The sequence below is a fragment of the Cinclus cinclus genome, chromosome 10 (genome assembly GCF_963662255.1).
Source record: "Cinclus cinclus chromosome 10, bCinCin1.1, whole genome shotgun sequence".
Taxonomy (NCBI): domain Eukaryota; kingdom Metazoa; phylum Chordata; class Aves; order Passeriformes; family Cinclidae; genus Cinclus; species Cinclus cinclus.
This window is the reverse complement of record NC_085055.1, coordinates 13,526,631-13,550,352: the sequence shown is the minus strand read 5'-3', so window position 1 is coordinate 13,550,352 and position 23,722 is coordinate 13,526,631. Positions and strand designations below refer to the sequence as shown.

Sequence of the window (23,722 nt, the reverse complement as noted above, 5' to 3'; positions counted from 1 at the left end):
AGGGAAGGGGAAAGGAAAACGGGAAGAGGAAGGGGAAGGGGTAGGGAAATGAAGGGAAGGGGAAAGGACGGTGATAAGGAAAGGGAATGCAAATCAGCTGGCATGTAAACAGACTGGAGCGAGGCGGTCAGAGCGCGGGTGTGCGGCGCGGCGGGAGGAGGCGGCAGCGCCGCGGCCGAGGCGAGCGCAGCCCTCCGGTGTGCGCGGTGCCGGGGCCGCAGGCAGGGTCCGCCCGTGCGCTCCGCACTCTCTCTCTCTCCGCCAAGCTCCTCTCGCTGCCGCTCCCGCTCGGCTTCCCCGTGCCGGCCGGGCCGAGCCGGGGCGAGCCGGCCCCGCCGTCCCGGCGCTCCCTAGCAGCGGGGCCGGGGCTCGGCGGGGAGGCGCGGCGGCGGGGAGGCGCCGGGGGGCCCGGGGGGGCCGCGGGGCCCCGCGCCTTGACACACGTACCATTCGCTCAGGTTGGCGGCGGGCTGCGCGGGCGCGGAGGGCTCAGCGTGGGAGCAGGAGGCGGGGGGCTCCCGGCCGGAGTCCGAGGAGGGGGACACCAAGGAGGGCGTGGAGGACTCGTAGCCGGAGCTGGGAGGAGGGGATTTGCAGTGCACTTTCATGTGTTTTCTCAGGGAGCTGGGGTGGGTGTAGGACTTGTCGCAGCCTCTCACTTTGCAGTTGTAGGGCTTGTCGCTGGTGTGGACATGCGAGTGCTTCTTCCTGTCGCTGCTGTTGGCGAAGCGCCTGTCACAGCCCTCGAATTCACATTTGAACGGCTTCTCCCCTGCAGGAGGCAATGGGCGAGCACAGCCATTAGCGGCGGCGGCGGGACCGGGAGCAGCGCATCCCTCACCCCCACAGCCCACAGCCTCCCGGACCCCTCTCTCCGGTCCTGCCACGGCTCCTCTCCCCGCGGAATCTCCTCTCACTAGCTCTGCCCTTCCGCGCGGGCCCCGCCGAGCGTTCCCCGGAGCAGCCGCTCCGTGCCCACCCGGAGGCGCGGCCGGCTCCCCGCGCGGAGCACCCTGCCAGGCCAGCTTCTCCTTCTCTTTCCCCTGCCCTGTGTGTGTACCATCTTAGGGGCCTGTGCAAAAGACAAAGCTCCGAAGCAAGGAAAACTTAGAGAACTGCTCGTTCCGAGCAAACTTTCGCTGTCCCCGCAGACTCTGAAGTCCTGCAGAAAGAGCGGTCAGTGATTTATCCCTTCGAAGGTTTTTACGTTAAATACATTTCTCACAGTCCCCCAGGCACGTGGAAATATTTTTCATGACCTGGCTAGATCATATTTCATCCACGTAATACTAGCACTGACTACAATGCCGTGGAAATCCACATCCCCTTCCTCTTCCCGCTCCCCAGCTTGCTGATACCCTGTACCAAAGTACGAAATATTTCAAAAAGAAATATCGATTGTGGGAGGAAAACGATAAAGATTCTACAGAAGGACTGACTAGGCCAGAGCACGGCACTGTCGCGAGTGTAGGATTCCCTTTACTTTTCAACCTACACAGTCACTGAAGGAATTGCAATCGGGATTAAATTGTCTGATCATATAATAAGTGATGTTATGCAAAATAGAAATACAGTCGTGTTGCTGGAGTAGTGTGAAAGTTTAGCCTCGAATCCTGCCTGGACCTGGCACTGTAGATGATATACAGGAGGTTTTCAAGGAAACACGCCACAGCCAGATGCAGGATGAAATACTGGCGGCACTATTGTCGCTGACAATAGCAAACTGCGAAACCTTGCTTGCCAAGGAGTACCTAGGTCCTGTACCAACCGACTATGAAAATATCCTCCTCATCTGTCAAAAGTCAAAAAATAGCAGGGCGGAAAGTACTCCACAAAAATTCATGGCCTAACCTTAACGTGAAGTGCAAACAAAGCAACTGTGTTCACCATCATGGCGTACGTAGCCGAAAGGACTTCCAATATTTGGTTTTGTGTGTTTGTTTTGGTTCGGTTTTTTGATTTCTTGGGTTGTGCGCTTGTGGTTGTAATTTTTTTCCGCTTTCAATTCGTCATGATTAAATTTAGGAGAGACTCAGCCTACATCGGGCTCGGCTGCGAGCAGAGGCAAATAAAGGAAGGCATTCCAAATATTTCACATGAATGCACTTCATGCAAGGTGGGTGGGAAAGGCTCGTGGCTCCGCGTTTAAAGTATGCCCTTTCCTCACTGTAATAGTCCATGAGGAGCCCTGACATCCTGCACCGCTAACATTTGCACAGAGGATGGGTAAATACCTGGCTCTGGAGGGAAGGGAGGGAAGAGGTTAAAAATAAGGTCCCTCACGAAACGATTCGGATTCTGTAACCAAATACTGTCGACATACAACGGTGCATATGTATAGACACACGCCCGCCTATAATCTAATTAGAGTTTCACGTAAGGAAATTATTTGACCTTCAGCATCTAAGTTGAGACAACAAATCAAGGATATTAGTGTAGTACAAGCAAGCAGTAAGTTAGGAGACCCCAGGGAAAGCCATCCTCATAAGCACTCCGCTTGTGCAAAGTGAGTTACATTCAGGTAAAAGCGGGCTGCGCCGCACTGCGCTGTGCCGAGTTGAAAAATGTTCAACTTCGCTTAACCCCCTCGAAGAGCCACTGAAAGGTCCGTCCGTGCAGCCGGGTTTCAAGTGGGAAGAGGGCAGCATTTTCTCAGCTGCCCGTGTTGCATTCCCTGAACGCCTCAATAAAGAGGAGCCATCCGAGCCGTTTGCAAGTATTCCTTTCGCGAGAGCAGGTTTCCTCCCGCGGAAATCCCTGCCCGGCAGGGAGAGGACACTGCACAGGTCCCTGCTGCCGCAGCCCGGGCACGGAGCCGCAGCCACGCACAAAGTTCCGCGGGCGATGGAGACTCAACCGCCATTTTACCCGCACACTTGTAGCTGGGCAAAAGTGTTCAGTGAAATTCATCTTGGAATTTGTGGCATAATCCCCCGTCTCCGGGAGTGGATTAAGGTATTTACCAACTTCTCCGGGTGAGCGGTGGTGGGGGAAGCCGGAGCTGGCGGCTCCGGGGCTGCGGGCGAGGCGCGGGGCCGGCGGGGGCCGCAGGGAGGGAGCGGGGCCCCGTCCCACGCCTCGCACTATTGTTCCTGGCCTTCAGGGAAGGCGGTGAAGTGATCCCAGCCCGTCCTGCTCGTCCCCTTGCCGCCGCCTTAACGGCCTTATCCTCCAACCTGGAAAACTCGAACATCGCCAGATATCCCTCTGCCTGCTCCCCGGCCTCGGAGAAATCAGAAGTCATCAATATTTAAGGAGGCAATAATTTTCCTGTTGAATCTAGAACTGTCTTCATGAATAATTCGTAGTGAGTTCTATTAGGGTTTCAGAAACATTGCGTTTTTGACAACTTCTGGGTGTTTAATAGAAACGGTGGAACCATAAAGGCCCTGCAGGAGTTTGCACAATACAGCAATTAATCACCGAGAAAGTTAAAGCCAAAAGTACAGACGCGCCGAATGGTGTTTAATAAACGCAAATCTCCGCTCTCGGGTTTGCCCTGAACCTGCATCTCCGATGTAGGTCAGTTTTCCCAAGAATTTAACCATTTTCTGCTTCAGAGACTTCAAACAGTGAGGCCGTTAAAGAGCAGTAAAAGTTTGTTTACTTAAGAAAAACACTGTCATTAAGAGATGAGCTCTCCCGGTTAATGGCTGTACCTGCCCTGATCCAACAAGGAGCTGGCTGGGATACAAGTTACGTGACCCGGGGATACCCCTTTTTCGAGGAAAAAGGGGGCCAGGAAGGCAGCCGAGGAACACAACTATGCTGTCGTCTACCTCCTCCCCCCCACTCCCCCCGCCTCGCACACAGACTTACTCCTCATAGAGAGATGGAAAAATAATGAGGTGACGAGTGACGGTCGCTGTAAAATCTCAGTGCTATGTTTAGACGATAGCGATACGAAATTAGTGTATGTTCTGCATATTATATCACGTCGCGCTCTATCATAAAAAATGCAACTCCTGGAAGGTCAAGCCCTGCACCAAGCATGGGGGAAGGGGAGTTTTATGAACTGGAAGGCGAAAAAAATCGTTTGGCTGTAAGCAGATCTTACAATAGGATTATGTAGTTTCCCTCGGAGTGCATAAGGCTGTACAGAAGGGGGTGGGAGGTGGAAAACCCTACACTGGAACAGATTAAATTTTCCAAAAAGGGCTTATTTCTTATCTTCTTCTTTAGGAAAAAAAAAAAAAAGCCAGCCTTATAGACTACAAACACCGGCTGCTAAACTAATTAATACAACTTCACAAGCTGCTCCTGGAAGTGTGAAAACTTTCTACGTGCAATTTCATTAATTATAAATGCTTTCCTGGCCGGAAGAGTTCAAACGTAGTTTTGCAAGATCGTCCATCGTGTTACTTTATTTTCTGTTAACTAGAACTAACAGATGTTTCTGACACATGTCCCAATTTCACTTAACAGATCTGCAAACGACATTTCAGAATGTACAGGCCGAAACAATACAAGGGTTTCTTTTCTTTCTTTTTTTTTTTTCTTTTCCCCCCCTCACGAGAATCAGAAATTGCAGCTCCCCATATTTGCGAATGCAGAAAGTCGTTGGAAGGCAATGTTCATTAAAAATGTCAGTGTTATTCAGATCAAACATTTGAAACTCCCTCTGCCCAAAACAGAACTGTTGAACGAAAAGGTCGCAGCTGTGTTATTCTCACAATGTTCGAGCAGCAGCATCTCAGAGACATCAGTCAAAACTGACTAGACAAGTTGTAACTTCCATTGTTCACTTTTAATTTGTGAGCTTGCACAATGATTTCGTTTTTTTCCCCCGACTACTTTAAATCGAAAAAGAGAATCCTCGCCAGTGTGAATTAGCAGAAATAGTAGCTATATCATTCAATATTTACACAGATCTACCCGTATAAACATTACAGCAACCTCTCTGCACAACCAGAAAAAAATATGGACGAGAATTCTGAGATTTGCTCTTGCTCTCCCCTTCCCCCCCTTTCCTCCCCCTTCTCCAAACGGTAAAGAAGCAAACAAATCTGAGAATTTATTTTCCAGAAGTACTTGGCGTGCATTCAATAACAACTCAAAGGATACATTAAAAAAAAAAAAAAGCAAAACATTACGCTGAATAACAGAGAGAAAGAGAGTAAAGAGAGCTTTACATACTGACCTGTATGAGTTCTTTTGTGTATTTTGAGATTCTCTGATCTGGCAAACACTTTGCCACAGCCTGGGAAAGGGCAGGGGAAAGGTTTTTCACCTGTGTGGACTCTGATGTGATTTACAAGTTTATATTTGGCCTTGAAAGGTTTCCCTTCTCTCGGACACTCTTCCCAGAAACATATGTGATTGGACTGCTCGGGTCCTCCAACGTGCTCCACCGTGACATGAGTCACCAGCTCGTGCATCGTGCTGAAAGTTTTCGAGCATAATTTTTTGGGAGTCTGGTCCAACTCAATCCACTTACAGATGAGCTCCTGTTTGATGGGCTGCCTCATGTAACGGAAGAAGGCACCCGGGCCGTGGTGTGGAGCCAGGTTCACGTTCAGATTCATACCACCGTAGTTATGAAGCGAAGAAGCAGCAAAATGATCTGTCCTGGAGGCCGGTACTTGAGTGAAGTGTTCAGACCTGGCGTACATTTCTCCAGGTAACCCCAGTCTGAGCTGTCCGTTTAGATGGCCACCTGGAGCTGCATGGGGAGGCTGCTCATGGAGTCCAGTGAACAGAGAGGGATTCCCAGCTTCTGAGTGGTGGTGGTGGTGACCATGGTGTCCGGGGAAGCTACCTGTTGTTGAGACAAACAGTCCGTGGTGAGAACTTGCAGCGGGATGCTGCTCGGTCAGCCCTGGCATGAGTGGGGCCGGCGGGTCTCTGCGTATGAAGAAGTCCCTACCTGCTGCCAGAGCCTGGGCTGGGTGACAGACGGGGTAGGGGGCTGCTGGTGACTGCGCCGGGCCAAACGCTGCCGTTTGACTACAGACCACCTCGGCTTGGCCTGCCATATGATGATGGTGATGATGATGATGATGATGATGATGGTGGTGGTGGTGTTGGTGGAGCTGGTGGTGGGGATGAGGGGCAGGGCTGATCTTAAGGGCCGCGGGGTGATGCTGAGGAGGAGGATGAGGAGGAGAATGGTGGCGGTGCCCCATGTGTTCTGGCCGGAGCTGCTGCGGCCCGAGGCGGGACTCGGCGGCGTGTTCCCCCGGCTGCGTGGGCGCCGTGGTGTGGGGGTGCCCGGCGACGCCCGGGAAGCCTGTCATGCTCTGAGGGGGGCGGTGATGGTGGCGAGGAGCCCCCGCCAAGCCTACTAATCTGAGCGCCGTGTTCCGCCTGGAGAGAGCAGCAGGGTCCATCACCGGGATCCCCAGAGCATCCACGCTCATTAGCTTCTAACGCTAAAAGGTCACCTGACAGCGGTAGGAGAGATACACAGGGCAGAGGAGGGGGGGAAACAACTTTTTCTTTTTTTTTCTTTTTGTTTTTTCCTTTTTTTGTTTCCCTCCTTTATCCCGAAATAAAAAAGTTTCCCGGTCCCGCTGCCCTGGCGGCGGGACGCACGGGCGGCTGTGCCAGCGGGTGGGCTCGGGGGCCGGCGGGAAGCTTTGGCGGCGGCCGAGGAGGTCCCTCGGCGCGGCGCGGCGCGGTGCGTCCCGCCCGGGGCCGGGGCCGGGGCCGGGGCCGGGGCCGGGGCCGGGGAGGCCCTCGCGGCGCGGCGGGACCGGACGGGCCGCGCTCCGGCCGCGCCGCTGCCCCGCCGGCCGCGCAACCCCCGCGCCCGCCCATTGGCTGCCGCCGCGGTGACGTCACCGCGACAGGTCCCGCCGCCGCCTGAAAGGGAGATCGCCGGTGCCGCGGGGGACGCGCGCGGGGACGGGCCGCGCATGCGCCGCCGCGCCAACCCTTCGTCCGGCCCCCCCTCGGCCCGGCCCGGGCCGGCCCGGGGCCTCCTCTCGGGGCCGAGTGCTCCCGCGCTTCCGCCCGCGCCCGGGGAAATAAAGCCTCGGCGGGAGTCGAGGGCATCTCCCTGGTCTCCCCCTCGCCTCTGCCTGTGCCCGCTGCCCTGCTCCGAGACACGGGGCAGCCGCGGGGTTCGCCCCCGGGAGAGCGCTGGCAGCCCCGCCGGTCCCCGCCGCCCGGCCAGAGCAGCGGCAGCCGGAGCGGTCCCGGTGCCGCTGCCGGTCCTGCCGGCGGGTCCTCGCACTTGTTGCCGGCGAGGGAAGAGGGTCCTTGCCCGGCAGGAACCGCGGCCGGAGCCGCACCGGCCGCTCGCTGGCCCAGCGTGTTCGGCCCGGGACTCGGGCCACGGCCCCGGTGCCTGAGCCCGGACAAAGGATCCCTGAGAGACTCCCCATCCCCTTCCCTCTCCTCTGACAAGTTTCAGCAGTTATCTGATTACTGGGGGCCAGAGCAGTGCGAGAAATCGTGATGTTCAGGCTGAATCTGAATGTTCAACCCAGAAGAGGGAGTCTCTCCCTTTCCCTCTCTCACTTTCTCTCACGCACACTTACAGGGCAGTTCCATGTTAAATCCCTGTTCTTGGCTTGAAGGAAAAACTTTGCCAAACATTCATAACGAACTCGGTTCTGATGATTCTCACCTGAAGGAAATAACATGGTCTGCATGGTTTGCGTGCTAGTAGTGGAAGCGTAAGTTTGGGTTTCAGCTGAACACACTGAGGCCTTACAGGTTTAGAAAAGCTTAGGGCTTCAGCACAGGAGGAAGTATCTGCTTAAGTTTTTAAGAAGGGGATTGTGAACTTAAAAAAAGTAAACGTAACATGGGAAGATTCTTCTGCTCCAAGAAAGAAAAACAAATCTTGAAATATCTGTCCATTGTATTACCACAGTACTTGGATCCTGACATAAAACGGCTCCTCCAATAATCTCACAGTCTTATGAAATATAGCATGACTAATTCTCTACCCATCCTGTCAAACTCTCATCATTTTAATACATTGACTCGCTGTTAATTAGCCAGTGAATTCTTTACCAGATGCATGTCAGGTAAAGCTCCCAGCATAGAATTTTGCATTTCCATAAGAATTTAACAGTGTTGGAGATCAGTAGGCTTTATGTGAAGTAGTAAAACAAGAAACTATTTGGCAACGTCAACCCAGCTATTTTCATAACAGAAGCTACAAGCCAATGATTGAAAACCGTAAGATTAAAGTTTAGGACATACATAACCATATAGGAGACATCTTTGTCACAACTTCGCGTATTTGGGGTTGGCTGCAATCACATATTTTTTTCTCTGCTTGCATTTACCATACTTGCTCTGTAAAACCACGCTGATGTTAAGGTAGCTAACTATAGATACATCCTTGCACGCATCTTTCTGAGTGGAGATGATGAAAAGTGACAAATGATGCAATTAGCTCCCCAACCTTACATAACATGTTTACGCAGGCATTTTAAACCACACACCATTCTCACAATATCTCAACTTTCAAGTCTCCTTGCTCTACGAAATGGATTTGACAGTCCTATTCATGACCATCTCAATAGGAGTGCACAGAAGACACAAACGTTAGGAAGTATGAATCTGTTACTTACAAATGTACTGAGACTGTGAATCCCAAATAAAGCTGATTTCCTCTACCTCCTTAAAACACTGCATCTCTACATACTTGTTATCCATCAATTCTGACACTTCTCAGTCAAGGGAGAAAACATTTGGAAGAGTTTCCTAATTAAAAAAGATGTCATAACAGTTTGGCCCTAAGTTAATTTCAAATGTTGTGATGATTTCTTGCCAGACACTCATGGCTCTCAGCTTGCCCCTCACTCAGGGCTGTCTCTCACACCCTTTTCCAGGCAGCATAGGAGAACCTGGCCCTCGGTATCCCTCACAGTCAGGTGAGGCTGATGTGAGCCCCGGTTGCGTGCCTGAGGGGAGCGGGCGGAGGCGGGCGGGGGCCGCCACATGACTGCGGGGAGGTGGAGAAACGGGGAGGAGAAGAGAAGCGGGCCCAAGACCCGGACGGGCTCCGCTCATCTCCCACAGCGTTTTGAAAACTTGAACGCCCGTCTGTGCAGCCCTTTGGCAGCTCGAGCTAAAGGTGACCGACGTCTCCCGCTTCTCGGCAGCGGCCTGAGCCCTGATTGACCAGACACGCCGGGCTCTCGGCAAACTCAAATGAGTCAACGTCAGCATCTGCATGGCCAACACACTGACAGCTTGGTCCTGAGTACGAATTTTCCTGTGGCTGCTGTGTGTGCGCGACTCCGTCCTCAGCCCCTGGCCCCAAAGCTAGCACGAGCTGGAGCGTCGCTCTCCAGAGGTGACATTTACAGACGAGTCACAAGCACTTCTCTGGCTCCCGACGCTGCTCTCGTGGAAGAACGTCGGGGCTGTGCCCTGAGTGATGGGCTGTGCTGTCCCCCCTGCTTTCCGCTCCGCCATGCGGGGCCCAGAGCTCCGCCTGCCACGGCTCGGGGTGGGCGGCCCTCGGGGGCAGCCCCAACCCTCCGGTCTCTGGCCGCAAGCACCCCCGCCCCGCCGGGCTGCCGAGGCCTGCGGCATGGAACCGGCTGCATATCCCCTTGCGGGGTGGGAACAGCCCCAGATGCTCGTCTGCTTTACCTTAGCCTTGTTTTTCGGTCGTAATCTACCTAAACATTAAGATGCTTGTCGCTATTTCTAACATTGCTTCGAAGACAGCCCCCTTTATAACTGTGCTCAGCTCAAGGCACAGCTCCTGCCCTCGGGGAGCATTGGAGAGAGACAAATTTGACCTTCATCCATCCCGTGTTCTCCCACTTCCACCTCTGCGGGAACTTCCCCAGCAGCCAGCTACAAAATATCTAGCCGGTGCCCGAGGACTGGGCTTGGCCGGGATGCTCTGCACACTTCAGACAGGCTTCAAATCCCGAACGAGAGGAGGGGTACAGATCAGTCTGAAAACCCCCTATATTTACTGTGAGAAAGAGAAAAAACGCGAGGAGTAGAAACAGAGAGGACCAAGGAAGTCACTCTATGAGATTCCTTATCCCTTAAACTCGCTTTGGCAGGGAGGGATGAGGGAAGCAGATGCAGGACCTGAGCCCCGAATCCCTGCCTGCCCCGGCAGAAGGCACTGCTGGTTAGGAAAAGGTTGTTCAAGAGAGCCTTTCAGCAATCCCAGCTTCACCTCAGGGAGGAGAGGGTACGGAGTAGCTCGAGAGCAAACTCTGCCTTTGTCTTTATTCCCTCGCCCCATATCCACTTACGGGTACTTCTTTATTTCAGGGTTCCTGAACAATGGGAAGTCAGCTACCAGACAAGCAATGGTTTGCGCCTAGGTTTGCCTCTCACATTTTGTGACCTAGAGCTACCCTAGGACAAGCAAATCATATGCTTATTTTAAATAGAATATTTCATTCAGGACCTCAAGATTAAGGTATTCTTGTCAGATAAGCTGTCAGTCACTAACTACTTAGACACCACATTGTGGAAGCCTGGTATCCCTGGTAAAGATGATACATATCATGTAAACCCCATCAACAAGATCAAAGTCTTCTTCTTTAATAGGATCCAATACATGTCAAACCTCATTCCAATCAAATCGTCCGTAAATGAATTCAAGATGAATATGTCATAGAATAATGTGACAGTGCAATCACATGGGGTCAGGGGTTGTTGTTTCAATGAGAGAGTCGTCAAATATTAATTCTAGAACCTCCAAATGAATAGGCATTGAGCAGGATTAGGCAGCTGCTAGTGGGGAGTTCTGTCGCTGATTTGTGTTTATGCAAGTACGTTAAACACTAAGCTGAAAAAAATACAATCTCATTTGAACTGTAAAAAGGACGTATTTTAACTTACTTGACTTTTCCAGGATGTTTCTGTAAAGTCGTTTTCTTTTCCTCATTACAAGGGGAGTCTTGTGCCTCATTTCCTGACTTTGTTCCTGTTTGAGGAGAGAGGTAGAAAGTTAAGAGCAAAACCATTTGTGTGTGATATGAAATGAGTAAGGCACTCTATATGTTGGGCATCATAGATTCAGAAAGAAAAGGAAAAAAACCCACAAAAACAAACAAACAAACAAAAAAAACCCTACCCCCCCGCAAAAAAAAAAAAACAAACAACCACAACCAAAAAAACCCAATCCGTAAGACCAAACCAAAACACAAGTTAGGCAATGAGAGGAGAAGAGAAGCTTTCTCCGAGGGGAAACTGGAGGCTGTCTCTCCAGCAAAGCAGCACATGTTTTATGGAGTCATGAAGTTTCCATGGCTGATTTAGGGAAAAAAAATATGAAAGGACATCTTTTCAGTTCTCCTTTGATCTGACATTCACCTTCTGGCAGGCTATTGTAAAGCAAGTTTTTACCCACTCGGCTATATTGTTTACAGATCCTTCCGTCCCGAAATTAAATTCCGGACTCTCTGCGAGGCTCCAACACAAGTTGTTGTCTCAGCAAGGATTAGTAAAGTACCACCCTGGCACTTCTCTCTGCCTATAATTTTCAGCTTGCTCTTTGCTCTTTGTAAGGCAGAGCACTGCCACTGCTACAGGCAGAACTTTGCACAGCTTGCTTTGAGCGGCAGCAATAGCTCTGAGAGGAGACCTGGGGCTGGATGCACTGTCTGAGTCTAATGTTTTGAAGATATCTTTGAAATTCTCAGGATTTTGTTTGGTTTTTAATACAGAAAAGCACACTAGAATCTGGAATCAGTTACTTAAAATGACATTATTATTATTATTATTGTTATTGTTATTATTATTATTACTCTCGCTACTGTTATCTTAGGGACTCCAGAGCTAGTAAACAAAACAAAACAAAAAAATCTGTACTAAGACAAACACTTGATGATATTAATTGTGAAACTTAATCATCGTATCACAGTCACAATCTTTCATATATAATTTGATGTCCTCAACATTTTCACTCTCTGATGAAAATTACTGCCAAAACTTTAGCAATCCCTTAAGAATTAAAATTCCTAGTCAACTTCCATTCATCCTCGCACTTTTCTCAAGTCAGAGCAGCCAATACTGCCCCGCTAGTAAGAGGTTTGAAGGAGTTATGCTTTATTGGTTAGGATAGGAGGCCGAAGGAGTGCTCAGTTCCCAAGTGCTCGCCAAAACTTGTTGAAACTGGACAAAAAAAAAATATCGCTGCATTTAATATTTCAAATGGTTACCAGATGACAAAAAGGAAGGCAAAACAGCTCTGCATTTCAGAGTAAATATTGGCTAAAACTCTGGCTCGACCTCGCACGCTTTTCTCATCTGCACTATGTCGTCGGCGGAGCAGGAGAGCGAGGATGTCTCCTTACCCAAACTGTTGGGATGTCGGGCGCTAGTGTGGGGTACCAGCTCTCCCTCGGCGTCGCGCTGGGGCTGCGATGGGACCCGCCCCGCCCCCCTTCCCTGCACGCTCGCTCCCGCACCGGCTCGAAGGTGCGCCGGGGCCGGAGCAGCCGCTGCCCCGCGGGATCCCGGCGGCCCCGGGCGAGGTTGCGAGCCAGACCGAGTGGGCAGCAGCAGCGACGGCGTGTGCGCCGCCGCCACCGGCTTGTAACGCAACCTATGCTTTCCGCGGCCGCGGAGGGCGGAGGGAGCGATGCCCGGGAAGGGCTCGGTGCAGAAATAAAGTTCCTCGTCTCCGGTTGGAGAGAGCCGAGAGACAAACCCGACCAGCTGGCTGGACTCCCCGGGGCTGAGGGATAGCGCGTGACAAAGAAGTGACGGGAAAGGGGTCGGCGAGAAGCCCACGCCAGTCCCCGTCGGTCGGCGCTGTGCCGGTGCCCTGGGCTGGCACACTGAGTTGGGCTCGGGTCAGAGGTCACCTTCGGATGTATCGCCCTGGGCAGCGATCTGGGAGCTTTCCCCATTGGCAGCCGGCTTCAGGCACAGGGCGGCCCCTCGGGGCCGGGACCGGGGTGGCAGCCCCTCCCCGGGCTCTGGGCCAGGTAGGAGGCAGCACCCAGGCCCCGGAACAGCGCCCCCGGCTCTGCCTGCGGGGGGCGGGGAGAGGCCGGAGGGGGCCGGCCGAGTTCCCGGGCTCCGTCCCTCCCGCACCCGCCTATAAAGAAGGGCTTGCGGTGCCGGAGCGCCGGGTCCCCCCGGAGCTCCCCCGTGGCACCGGGCGCGGCAGTGGGCGAGGTTCTGGGCGGGGAGCGCGTCCCCGGGACGCCTCCCCACGGGGCTCGCCATTGTCAGCGCTCGTCCGCCTCTGCACGCCGCCCCGGGTTCCCGACGCTGCCTGGGCTGTCCCGGGACCCGTCCAGTCCCGGTGCTTGCCCGTCCGAAGCGATCCCGGCCGCTGCCGGGGCCGGGAGCGCCTCGGCCCCGCTCTGCGCACCCCTCTGCCCCGTTCCGCCGCTCTACATTGCGCGGACCTCCGGGCCGAGCCTCCCTTTGCATTTCGGGGGGCGGGCGCGGCTCCCGGCGTCCGACAGATGGTGTGGGATCCCCTCTTCGGTGCTTCCCGGGCTCTTGGCCCTCCACCCGCCCCCGCCCGCCGAGGTGCCGCCGGGACCCTGCCCCACGTGGGCGAGGGGCAGCCGAGGTGCTGCCCTACCCCCCCCCCCGCCACCTCAAGGTTCCAGCCCTTCTTCCTGGGGTGGCCAAGCCTCCTCCCGACGACCCCCCCACGACTACAGGGAGCTCTCGTCCAGCCCTTGGGGCAGGCGGTGGGAGCTAGACAGCTGCCCTGACTGCACAGACCTCCCCCGCTACACCCAGGCACTTACCCCTGCGACCTGTTGAAGGTTTCCCCTCATTTCTGAACTGGCAAAAATAAAAGTGGGGGTGGAGGGAAAGGGAAAAGAAAGAAAGAATGAAAGAAGAAAACAATACACACCTCCCCCCCCGCCCCCCCCCCCCCCCCCCCCCCCAAGAACCCACCACCTCTTTGGCGCTTCCATCGAGGCGGTCATCCTTCATTTCTTCTTTTCTTGCTTTCTGGAAGCAGTTAGGGAATGTATGATGAAGCAGAAATGAGCCGTCAGGATGATATTTTAATGGCTTATATGTCACGTTGGTGCATGTGGCTTTGAACTGGAGCAGCTTTCGTTTCCTGCAGAGAGCGCACCGCAAATCCCACTTGATAACTTCTACAACCCACAACATTTTTTTTTTTACATTCACTCTTACTCTGTATATTTAGATACGCTTCCTAAAAATACCTTCTCGTCTACTTTCTTGTATGTTTTGCACCGATCTGGAATGACCACTGGTTTCCCCTTGCACTGGGAGGCAGGCTAGCACTGAACTACCTAACTTTCTAGCTCTCCGAATGCCATCGTCCAGCACACTTCACAATAATGCTGACAACTCTGTCCTTCGCTTAATTTTAACACCAAATAGAGAAAGTAGTACAACACCCGCCTTAAGAGTATGTCCACACCCAGGGGCTCCCTAGAGCGGGTATACCTGTTGCTATAAGCTATTGCAATACCATCAAATAGATTTCGTCAAATAAATGCAAACGTGTAGACTCAGCTCACCATTATTCTGAAAATAAACACCAAACCCTGTAAAGCCTCCCAAGATCCAAGGAAAATAACGTGATAGATCTACTCTGAAAGCTATCTCCATGCACCGAGTGCAGGCATACTGTGTCTGCAGATGAACTGCAGTGAAACATTCCATCAAGGCGTATCAAAGTTTATTTATTGTCGTTGACGTTTGTTTGCTTGTTTTCTAGCCGCAATGGCCATTTTATACTTCTCAAAATGAGGCAGTTCTCACCCGAGAAGGGTTCTCGTAGCAGCGCTGCTGGTCCGACTCCTCAGTACCTGCGCTGCGGATTGCTTACCAGCGGCTTTAATTAGAGAGGATGAGTTTAAAGTTTCTTTGTTTGGTACTACGAATTGGAGGGGCTCGGATTGAGCTGCGAAGGAGGCAAGTGAAGGGCTGAACAAAGGCGAAATGTATGGAGTCTGACTCTTAGCGAGCTTTTGGTGTTTTCGTTACTAGAAAATAATTAGAGCTAATGAATATGCAGGCGACCGAGTAAATAAATAATTTGTCAGTTTTATATATGTACGCGCATGGGCACATACGTAAGTGTATCTATACATACACACACAAAGACGTCTGTATTTTAAAGTTTTTTGAGATTTTTTTTAAGAGCCCAAGCATCGTTTAAAATATTGTACAAATGTTGCTTAGCTTAATTGATTAAGTCACAAAGGTTTTTTTGCTTTTAAATACCATACTTATACCTTTCAACAATCATTTTAATATATAGTCAATGGCTCTTTGTAGCGGGAACAAAAAAGAACTACCCACAGTTTTTCAATGGACTTTGAGCTGGGGAAAGACAGGTTAATCGAGGGTTGCATCTAGAAAACAACCAAGTGTTGTATGTTTGCACTGAATCCAAATGTCTGCATTTTTCTAACTAAATCAAAGGGAGTGTTATTTCTTTTTCTGCTCACTCATCTGAAGGTAAGTAAATTTTCTCTGGCGATCAAAAGCCTGGTCAGCAACAAAGACACCGCCTGCTTTTTCCACCGTCCTGGTGTGGCAAGTTGAGGAATTTCAATAACTGTGACAAGGGTGACTGATTTGTGAACTAGAAAAGGTTTGAATGTCAGAAAATTTACATTGCTCCTATCGAGGATTTAAAATAAATTTTTCAAAAAAAAAAAAAAAAAAGAAAAAAGAGATAAAGAGAGAAAGAGAGAAAAGTAACCGTGAGTTACATGGTTACATGCAGTAGGAGGAGAAATAATCTAGGCTTAGAAAATTTACAGTTTTACCTGAATGAGACAGACTCCGTAAAAGAGACAGCGAGCGACAGCGAGAGAAAATGAGAGCGAGAAAGAGAAGAGGAAGAAAATAACAAAAAAAAAGAAAAAGAGGCTAAACAACAACAACAAAATTAGAAAGTTAAGAGTGCTCACCCACCTGCGTTTTGATGGGTGCAGAAAACAAGATTTATTTCAGAAACCTGATGGAGGGATAGAGTCAGCTACACAGAGAAATCACGCCTGGTGTTAAAAAATAAAATCAAGTGCACCCTGCGGCTACTCTCGGAGAGCTTCGGTTTTAAATAAGAAGAAAACACCTCCAAAACCGCGAATCCCTATAGGGCTTCTCTTTACAAAGCCTAAAAAGTTGCTCAATTATCTTAAAAATTCAGAATCACCACGAAATCATCATAATCATCATTACCAGAATGCTGGAGACAGAGGGACAGATAGAGGAAGAGCGGGGGACAAAATAACCCTAATAATAATAATAATAATAATAATGATAATAGAAGATTTTTTTTTTTTCCTTAGCACACACATACACACAAAAAAAAGATGCGCTAGAAATATTTTCGCGGGGGTAATAACAATAATTAAAAAAAAAAAAGGCGAAAGCGAAAATAAAAAAAAAAGAGCCTTATATATATATATATATATATATTAAAAAAAAAAAAAAAAAGTTGGGGGCTGCCGCAGCCCCGTTTGTCAGAGCGGTGTCAGGGCACCACAATACCTGCGATGGATGAGGCGGCGCGGCCAATCAGCGGCAGCAGCCGGCGGGGCCGGGGGCAGCGACGCGGGGAAGGGGGAGCCGGGGCCGGCCAATGCGGGCCCACGTCCGCCCGCACGGCGCTCCGCCCTCGGCTCCCATTCATCAAGGGGGGGGACGGTGTCGTCTTTTCAATTCATTTATCTGCAGGAATGATTGCCGCTATCAGTCTCGCGTTCACCGCCCGGCTGAGGAGGTGAAAGTTTCTCCCCAGGAAGATAAACCGCAAAAGACAATATTGTGTATGATTTGCGCCTTTTTTTTGCGGAGCGAAAAAAAAAAAAAAAAAAAAAAAAAAGGCCCCCCGAAAAAAAAAAATCGGGTGAGTGTGGGGAAGCTCGAAGAGGAGAGAGAAACAATCTCTCGGCCACTTTGCAACATTCCTATAGCCAAAAAAATCACTGAAGGAAGTTTCTTTTTTGTTTTGTGTTTTTTTTAATTTTTTTTTTTTTTTGCTGCTTGTGTTGAACTCTCGCCGTTATTGTTATTTGCAGCCAGTTTATTTTTGAGCTCACCCAACCCCCCCTACCCACTTAAACCTTCCTGAAAAGTCAAAGCAGAAAGACAGTGAATATTTTTGGGGAGCATTTTTATTATTATTATTATTTGCAACTGCGAAGATATCTTCCCCCCTTCCGCACCAGCTTTTTTTTTCCCCCCCTTTTTTTTTTTTCCCCTTCCCCCTGCGCTGATGCCGAAGGGGGTGTTTTTGATGTGGTTGCTTTGGTGGTGATCGTCGCTGACTTTCCAAAGAGGGTGTTTTCGCTGCCGCTGCTGCTGCTGCTGCTGCTTCTCTCCGCGTTGTGTGTGTGCGCGCGTGCTTTTTTTTTGGTTGCTGCATCGACGCTGGGAAGATGCTTCTGGATGCTGGACCGCAGTATCCCGCCATAGGAGTCACTACCTTCGGATCCTCTCGCCACCACTCCACGGCCGATGTCACGGACAGAGAAGTGGGGCTGGGGATCAACCCCTTCGCCGACGGCATGGGCGCCTTCAAAATCAACCCCAGCACCCACGAGCTGGCCTCGGCCGGCCAGACCGCCTTCACCTCGCAGGCGCCCGGCTACGCGGCGGCGGCCCTGGGGCACCACCACCACCCGACCCATGTCAGCTCCTATTCCAGCGCCGCCTTCAACTCCACCCGGGACTTTCTGTTCCGCAACCGCGGCTTCGGGGAGGCGGCGGCCGCCAGCGCCCAGCACAGCCTGTTCGCCTCCGCTGCCGGCAGCTTCGCCGGACCCCACGGACACACAGATGCCGCGGGACATATACTTTTCCCGGGGCTGCACGAACAAGCCACCAGCCACGCTTCGCCTAACGTGGTGAACGGGCAGATGCGCCTGGGCTTCTCCGGAGACATGTACGGCAGACCCGACCAGTACGGCCAGGTCACCAGCCCCCGCTCCGAGCACTACGCCTCGACCCAGCTGCACGGCTACGGCCACATGAACATGAACATGGCAGCCCACCACGGGGCAGGGGCCTTCTTTCGTTACATGAGGCAGCCCATCAAACAGGAACTCATCTGTAAGTGGATTGAGCCCGAGCAATTGTCAAACCCCAAAAAGTCCTGCAACAAAACTTTCAGCACGATGCACGAGCTGGTGACTCATGTCACGGTGGAGCACGTTGGAGGACCCGAGCAGTCCAATCACATATGTTTCTGGGAAGAGTGTCCGAGAGAAGGGAAACCTTTCAAGGCCAAATATAAACTTGTAAATCACATCAGAGTCCACACAGGTGAAAAACCTTTCCCCTGCCCTTTCCCAGGCTGTGGCAAAGTGTTTGCCAGATCAGAGAATCTCAAAATACACAAAAGAACTCATACAGGTACGGTAACCTTCTCTGTCGCTTTTCTCTCTGCGAGTGGAAGCGCCGAGCGCCGGGGCCAGAGGGGGACGCGGGGCCGTGCCGGAGGGGTCGGGGGCTGGCTTGGCTGAGGCTCGCTCGGGGAGGAGGTTTGGTCCAGGGACCATTGCTTTTTTTCCGGGAGAGGCCGGCTCGGAGCTCCGCTGCAAAACGATCTCGGTCACAGCCACGCCAGCAGCGGCAACAAAAAGAAAATGATCCCTGCCGAGGCAGAGGGGGAGGACGGCAGGGTTTGCTGCTCGGATTGTTAGGGCGGAGGGGGTGGGGGACCGCAGCAACCTGTCCTGTTTAAATTTATAGGTTTTAATTAATTATTGTTCGGCAGTTTTGGCTGTGGCACGATGAGAAATTGTGCTAAGTGTTGCAGGCAGCTCATTCGTCTCCTCTTTGCAGTTCAGGGCTTGGTAAATATTTAATTCCGTTGAGCGATAGATATTAAACAAACCGAGCCCGGCGCGTTACTGTGTTATTGTTGTGCGGAGGGGAGGCGCCGCTATTCCTGAGAACTTTTTCCTTCGTGGGAGGTGGGAATGCAGCAGCCTCCGGCTGGGAGAGCGATCTCCCTTTGCTCCCACCCCGAACGCTGAAAGCCAGAGCTGCTTTCCCTAGCGCTTTTGCCGAGGGTTTGTGAAGCTGCCTAATCGTTGATTTCACGGGCCTGATAATTTTCAATATTGCGAGAAAATATGGGGGAGGGGTCTGGGGTGGGTGAGAGAGTAAAATATTACCAGAACGAGCTATAAAATCGGAAACTAGGCGCTGAGGGTCGTGTGTAATATCCCACCACGCCTGCTCTCTCGCTCGGAGCGTTGTGAAGAGGGAGAGGTGCCCGGGACTGGGGTTGAAAGGAAACTCTCCCCTCCAACGGGGAGAGGAAAAAAAAAAAGTTATTTAGCTCCCCCGCTCTCCGAAACGGTCACTTGTCGGGAGCCGGAGGTCCGGAAAGGATGGACACTAGAAGCAAGGTTTTGGGATTTGAGCCTCGCTGAAGTTAGAAAGTTGCAAGTATTTGAAATGGAGCCCTGAGCTCCGTCCGGCGGTGCGGTGACAATGAGCGATCCAGCCGGCCCTGCTTAATCAGATCCCTTTCCCCCCCCCCTCCCCCTTCCCTCTGCAATAGGTGAAAAACCATTTAAGTGTGAGTTCGAGGGCTGTGACAGGCGCTTTGCAAACAGCAGCGACCGCAAAAAGCACATGCATGTGCACACTTCCGACAAGCCCTATCTCTGCAAAATGTGCGACAAGTCCTACACGCACCCCAGCTCCCTCCGAAAGCACATGAAGGTAAACGGAGGGCTCCTGGCGTGCGGGCCGGCCCGGGCGGAGGGCGGCGGGGCCGGCGCGGCCGTGCCTGCGGGCGGAGCTCGGCCCGGGGCCGGCCGGCGGTGGGGCCCCGGCTTCGGGCCCGCCGGGCCGCGCTCAGCCCCGGGCCCGGCGCCGCCGCGGGGCCTTCGGTCGGTGCGGTTCACCCGGGGAGGGGCAGGGAGGCAGCGCCAGGAACGCGGCCGGGGGGCGCAGTCCGGCCTCGCCCGGCGGGCAGGGGCCGGGGCCGGAGCTGGGGCCGCCGGGGAGCCCCGCAGGAGAGCCCGAGCCTGGGGCCCGGTGCCGGGTTCCGTTGTCTGGCGCGTCCCCAGGCGAAGGCCTCCGTCCGCCGCCGCTCTCTATCTCTGCCCGGGTTTTCTCTTGCAGGTCCATGAATCATCCTCGCAGGGGTCCCAGCCTTCTCCCGCCGCCAGCTCAGGCTACGAGTCCTCCACCCCTCCAACCATCGTGTCTCCATCCACAGAAAACCAGACTGCCAGCTCCTTATCCCCTTCTTCCTCCGCAGTCCATCACACGTCCAGCCACAGCACGCTTACATCAAATTTTAACGAATGGTACGTCTAAAACGCTAAAACAAAACAACAACAAAACACAAACCGAAACAAACAAAAAAAAAAGCCCCAAGCGAGCAAACAAATACTCTATTTAAAGACTCCAAAATAATGGACCCTCTCAAATCAAATTTTAAATGAGCAAACACAAATAAAATGCTGCCAGTAGACCCAGGACTGAGTAAAATGAAGACTTAATTTTTTTTCCCTTTTTTTGTCCTCTATTTTTTTAGTTTTTCTCTTTTTTTTATTTTTTTTCCCTTTCTTTTTTTTTCCCCGTTTCCTTTTTGTCTGACTGTTCTGCTCTGTTCCAAGGCTTGGTAGGCGAAGGGGTTAGTAGAATGCATAAGAAGACAAGGTTACCAGGGCAAATGCCAACTGTGTAGGGCTTTACTGGAAACCACTGATTAGAGATCGCCAACTGCATGTCTGCTCGGGCAGCGGCCTTCCCCCCATCCCCTCTTGTAAATACAGAATTATTAGCTTCAAAAACAAAACAACAAAAAAAGTGTACTGTTTGATTTTGTAAATAGTTATATCGCAAGTTGAATAAGGGGATATGTGGATTTGTGGTCTTTGCATATATGTGGGGGGAGGGGCGGGCGGGCGGGAGCGACGGCGGGGGGGGGAGGAGGTGGTGGGGGGGGCAGAGGGAAGAGGTAGAAATTCAACTATTTGTACTGAATGGCAAGAATGTTCTAGTAAATGTGTATCAAAATGTGAATTACTTTGTATTATTACAGTCTAAACGTCGATCTAACAGAATATTATTGGTATTAATGTGCTTTTTTGTATAAAGTGCAACATTTCGTCCCAAAGTCCAGTCTAAGTAGTGCAGTAAAATGTTGTTACACGTCCTGTCAAGAAATTCGTATAGTGAAAGCCTGGATCTGCGTGTCAAACTGTTACATTTGTTTATGTAAAGTGATATTAAAAAAAAAAAAAGATATAAACTATATCTGTCCGTTGCTTTTGGCAAATACAAGAACATAATGTATATAAATCCTAATTTCCATATTTATCCGCATGTAAAGGTCCGGTTATACCTGTTACAAGATATTCAATATTTATGGCTAGAAGAATTGGTATGTAAAATTTAGTTTACAGAACTGTTTGGTAACATTTCGTACCTTATTAAAGATTCTTAAATCCCAAGAATTGTGGTAGGAATTCTTATTCACTAAGTCAACCTGCTGCAACTCCTACTAGCTTTAGGATATTAGAATAAAACTGTCCCAGTTTTTCACTGCTTTCCATTATGTCATCACTAAAGCAGCGAAGGTGATATAAATGTGATAAATGAAAGGATCCCTGCTGGCATTACTATAGTGTGTAATTAGTATTTATATCAAAATTTATGAAACAAATTTTCGGCCGCAGTATAATTTAAATGACCTTTGCAGACATAGAATAACAACCATAAAAATAACAGAAATAGATTGCATATGCTACATAAATATTAATGTGGAGAATTGTTACATGAGAAGTGCTGCATTCCACTCCAACACTGTCCATGAATCTGCATAGACTGGGTCCCTAAATTAAATTAATTTGGATAATTTATATTAGGAGATTTAAAACAGAGGAGATTTCGGTTGCTATTTTAACTTAAAGCATTTATGACCATAACTAATTCTTAGGCAGTGGATTCATGACTTTCCTTGGGCCTTTTACTCCAAGAAGTGCAGCACTGTTTCACGAAGGCCGTTGTTGTTGTTGTATGTATTTTTTATTTGGTTTTTTTTTTCTTCTTCTTCTTATTTTTTTTCTTTTCTTTGCTGATATTCCTTAAAACGTGATGTTAATTTAAATCAATTACTTCTTATGCTATGTTCTTATTATTACTATAATTTTGCTAGTGTTAATAGCTTTCTAAAAAATAAATCTAGGGCATAAGAATTATTTTATGTAATTTGATTATCTTTCTATCTCTTTTATTTATTTCTCATTTACTTAAGAAATTCGTTCCATTGGCTGGCGTTGATACAGTAAATTTGTAAATGAGAAGACAATATAAAAAATCTAAATTACTTGTGCTTAATGACTGTAGCAGAACGCCTTTTCTCTAAATCAGATTGTCTTCCTTGCAGTTTAGTTTGATAGATTTGCAAGCTGTACTGCTTCCACTAACTTAGCTACGGTTGTTGGAACTGTTGGGCTTTGTTCCTGGTTGTAGCTTGCATGATCGCCCCATTAAGCAGACAACATATCAACAGACAACACAAATCATGAGGTTGGCTAAAGCTGCGAGGGCTTGTGATATGTCATAGAGTGAATTGCACAAACTGACCTTCCAGTAGACCAAGATGACACTTTAACAGCTTCTTTAAAGAAATATTATGTGTACAGCGAGTCAATAGCCATATTAACCGCTCGGGGGGCGGGGGTGCGGGGGAGCCGCTCTCCCCTCGCCTCCGTGCGGGCACTCCGCAGCCCCGGCGGTAACCCGCCCAGAGCACAGCCCGCTGCTTCTCAGCAGCCCACCGCAAGAATTTGTCTTTGTTCGTAACATTTGGGGATCTCCCTCGGAGACTTTCCACTCTCCTAAAGCACACGCCTCATCCCCCACCCCTCAAAAAAAAAAAAAAAAAAAAAAAAAAAAAAAAAAAAAAAAAAAGAAAACCCAGGAGGGTTTGTCGTCTTGCTCATCCGAAGCCCCACTTCTGCCACTTCGGCATCGCCGCCTGCTCCCTGCAGCACCCGTGGGAAGGCTTCCCTTTAACTTTACTTTTTACAAAAGGTTGTTATTATATGGCTAATATTAGTTTTCAATGAAAAGAGCGCCACCTTGCAGGGTTTGGCGAGATAGGAAAAGTTGGAGCCCGGTGGGACGAGGGCAGAAAGTGTTGGGACTTGAGGAAATGTAGCCCAGCGGGCAAAAGAACCGGGGGAAAAAAGAGTTTCATGCGCCGAAAATGTTGCTTATAGCGAATCTTTCAGGGAAGCTGTCTCGGCGACTTTACCGTGCATCGGTTATAAAAAATGTAACCCGAGCGTATCTAAGAAAAAAAGAATCATTGGGCTCGTCTGAGCCACCCATCTATAAAGTAAACCCGGAGAAATGTGTTGAGGGTGAGATATTTTAAAGATGCGTATTGCAACTTTCTTTGAACTTGTGTAAAGTCCCTAGCGGTCGCTTAACACAGATCTGTTACTTGTGTGTATTGGAACATTTGGTTAATGAGTATTCTTTTAAACTTTCAGTCTGAGGTTTGTTTGAGCGTCCTACAGCAGAAAGGATGATTCTAGTGTTGTTGTTGTTGCTGCTGCTGTTGGTTTTTTATCTGGGGAGAGGGGGAACTGCGCGATACTGGTTGATCTCCATCCCGTGTATGTTCTGAATTAGTGACAATCACTGGCGCTGGAATTGTTAATGCTGAATTCAAGTCCACGCCATGCTGGTGCTTTTGCTGTTCGCTTGGCTCTGGAGAGGGGAGCAGTGCTTTGAAATCCCCGGCAGAGAGAGGGGTGTTTTTCAGGCAGAGAGGTTGCGAGGTTTCTCTCGGCGGTTTCTGCACAGTTTTAGTCTCTAAAGTCAACTT

General features: G+C 50.5%; 2 protein-coding genes across 3 annotated transcripts; one reads left to right on the top strand and one right to left on the bottom strand.

Annotated features, from left to right (window-relative positions):
* Positions 1-350: 350 nt before the first annotated feature.
* Positions 351-6,614, bottom strand: LOC134047558 (zinc finger protein ZIC 4-like). The gene is made up of 2 exons (XM_062498805.1): positions 5,141-6,614; positions 351-772 (listed from the first exon to the last, which is right to left on the bottom strand). Exons 1-2 carry the CDS (start codon positions 6,357-6,359, stop codon positions 351-353), a joined length of 1,641 nt encoding a protein of 546 aa, XP_062354789.1. The 5' UTR covers positions 6,360-6,614.
* A 10,165-nt stretch (positions 6,615-16,779) lies between these two features.
* On the top strand, positions 16,780-20,658 carry LOC134047559 (zinc finger protein ZIC 1). 2 transcript variants are annotated; one of them, XM_062498807.1, is made up of 3 exons: positions 16,780-18,267; positions 19,427-19,590; positions 20,017-20,658. In XM_062498807.1, exons 1-3 carry the CDS (start codon positions 17,292-17,294, stop codon positions 20,191-20,193), a joined length of 1,317 nt encoding a protein of 438 aa, XP_062354791.1. In that variant the 5' UTR covers positions 16,780-17,291; the 3' UTR covers positions 20,194-20,658. The 2 variants fall into 2 exon arrangements, with proteins under 2 accessions (XP_062354791.1, XP_062354790.1); XM_062498806.1 differs by having other exon boundaries at positions 19,996-20,658.
* Positions 20,659-23,722: the final 3,064 nt, after the last annotated feature.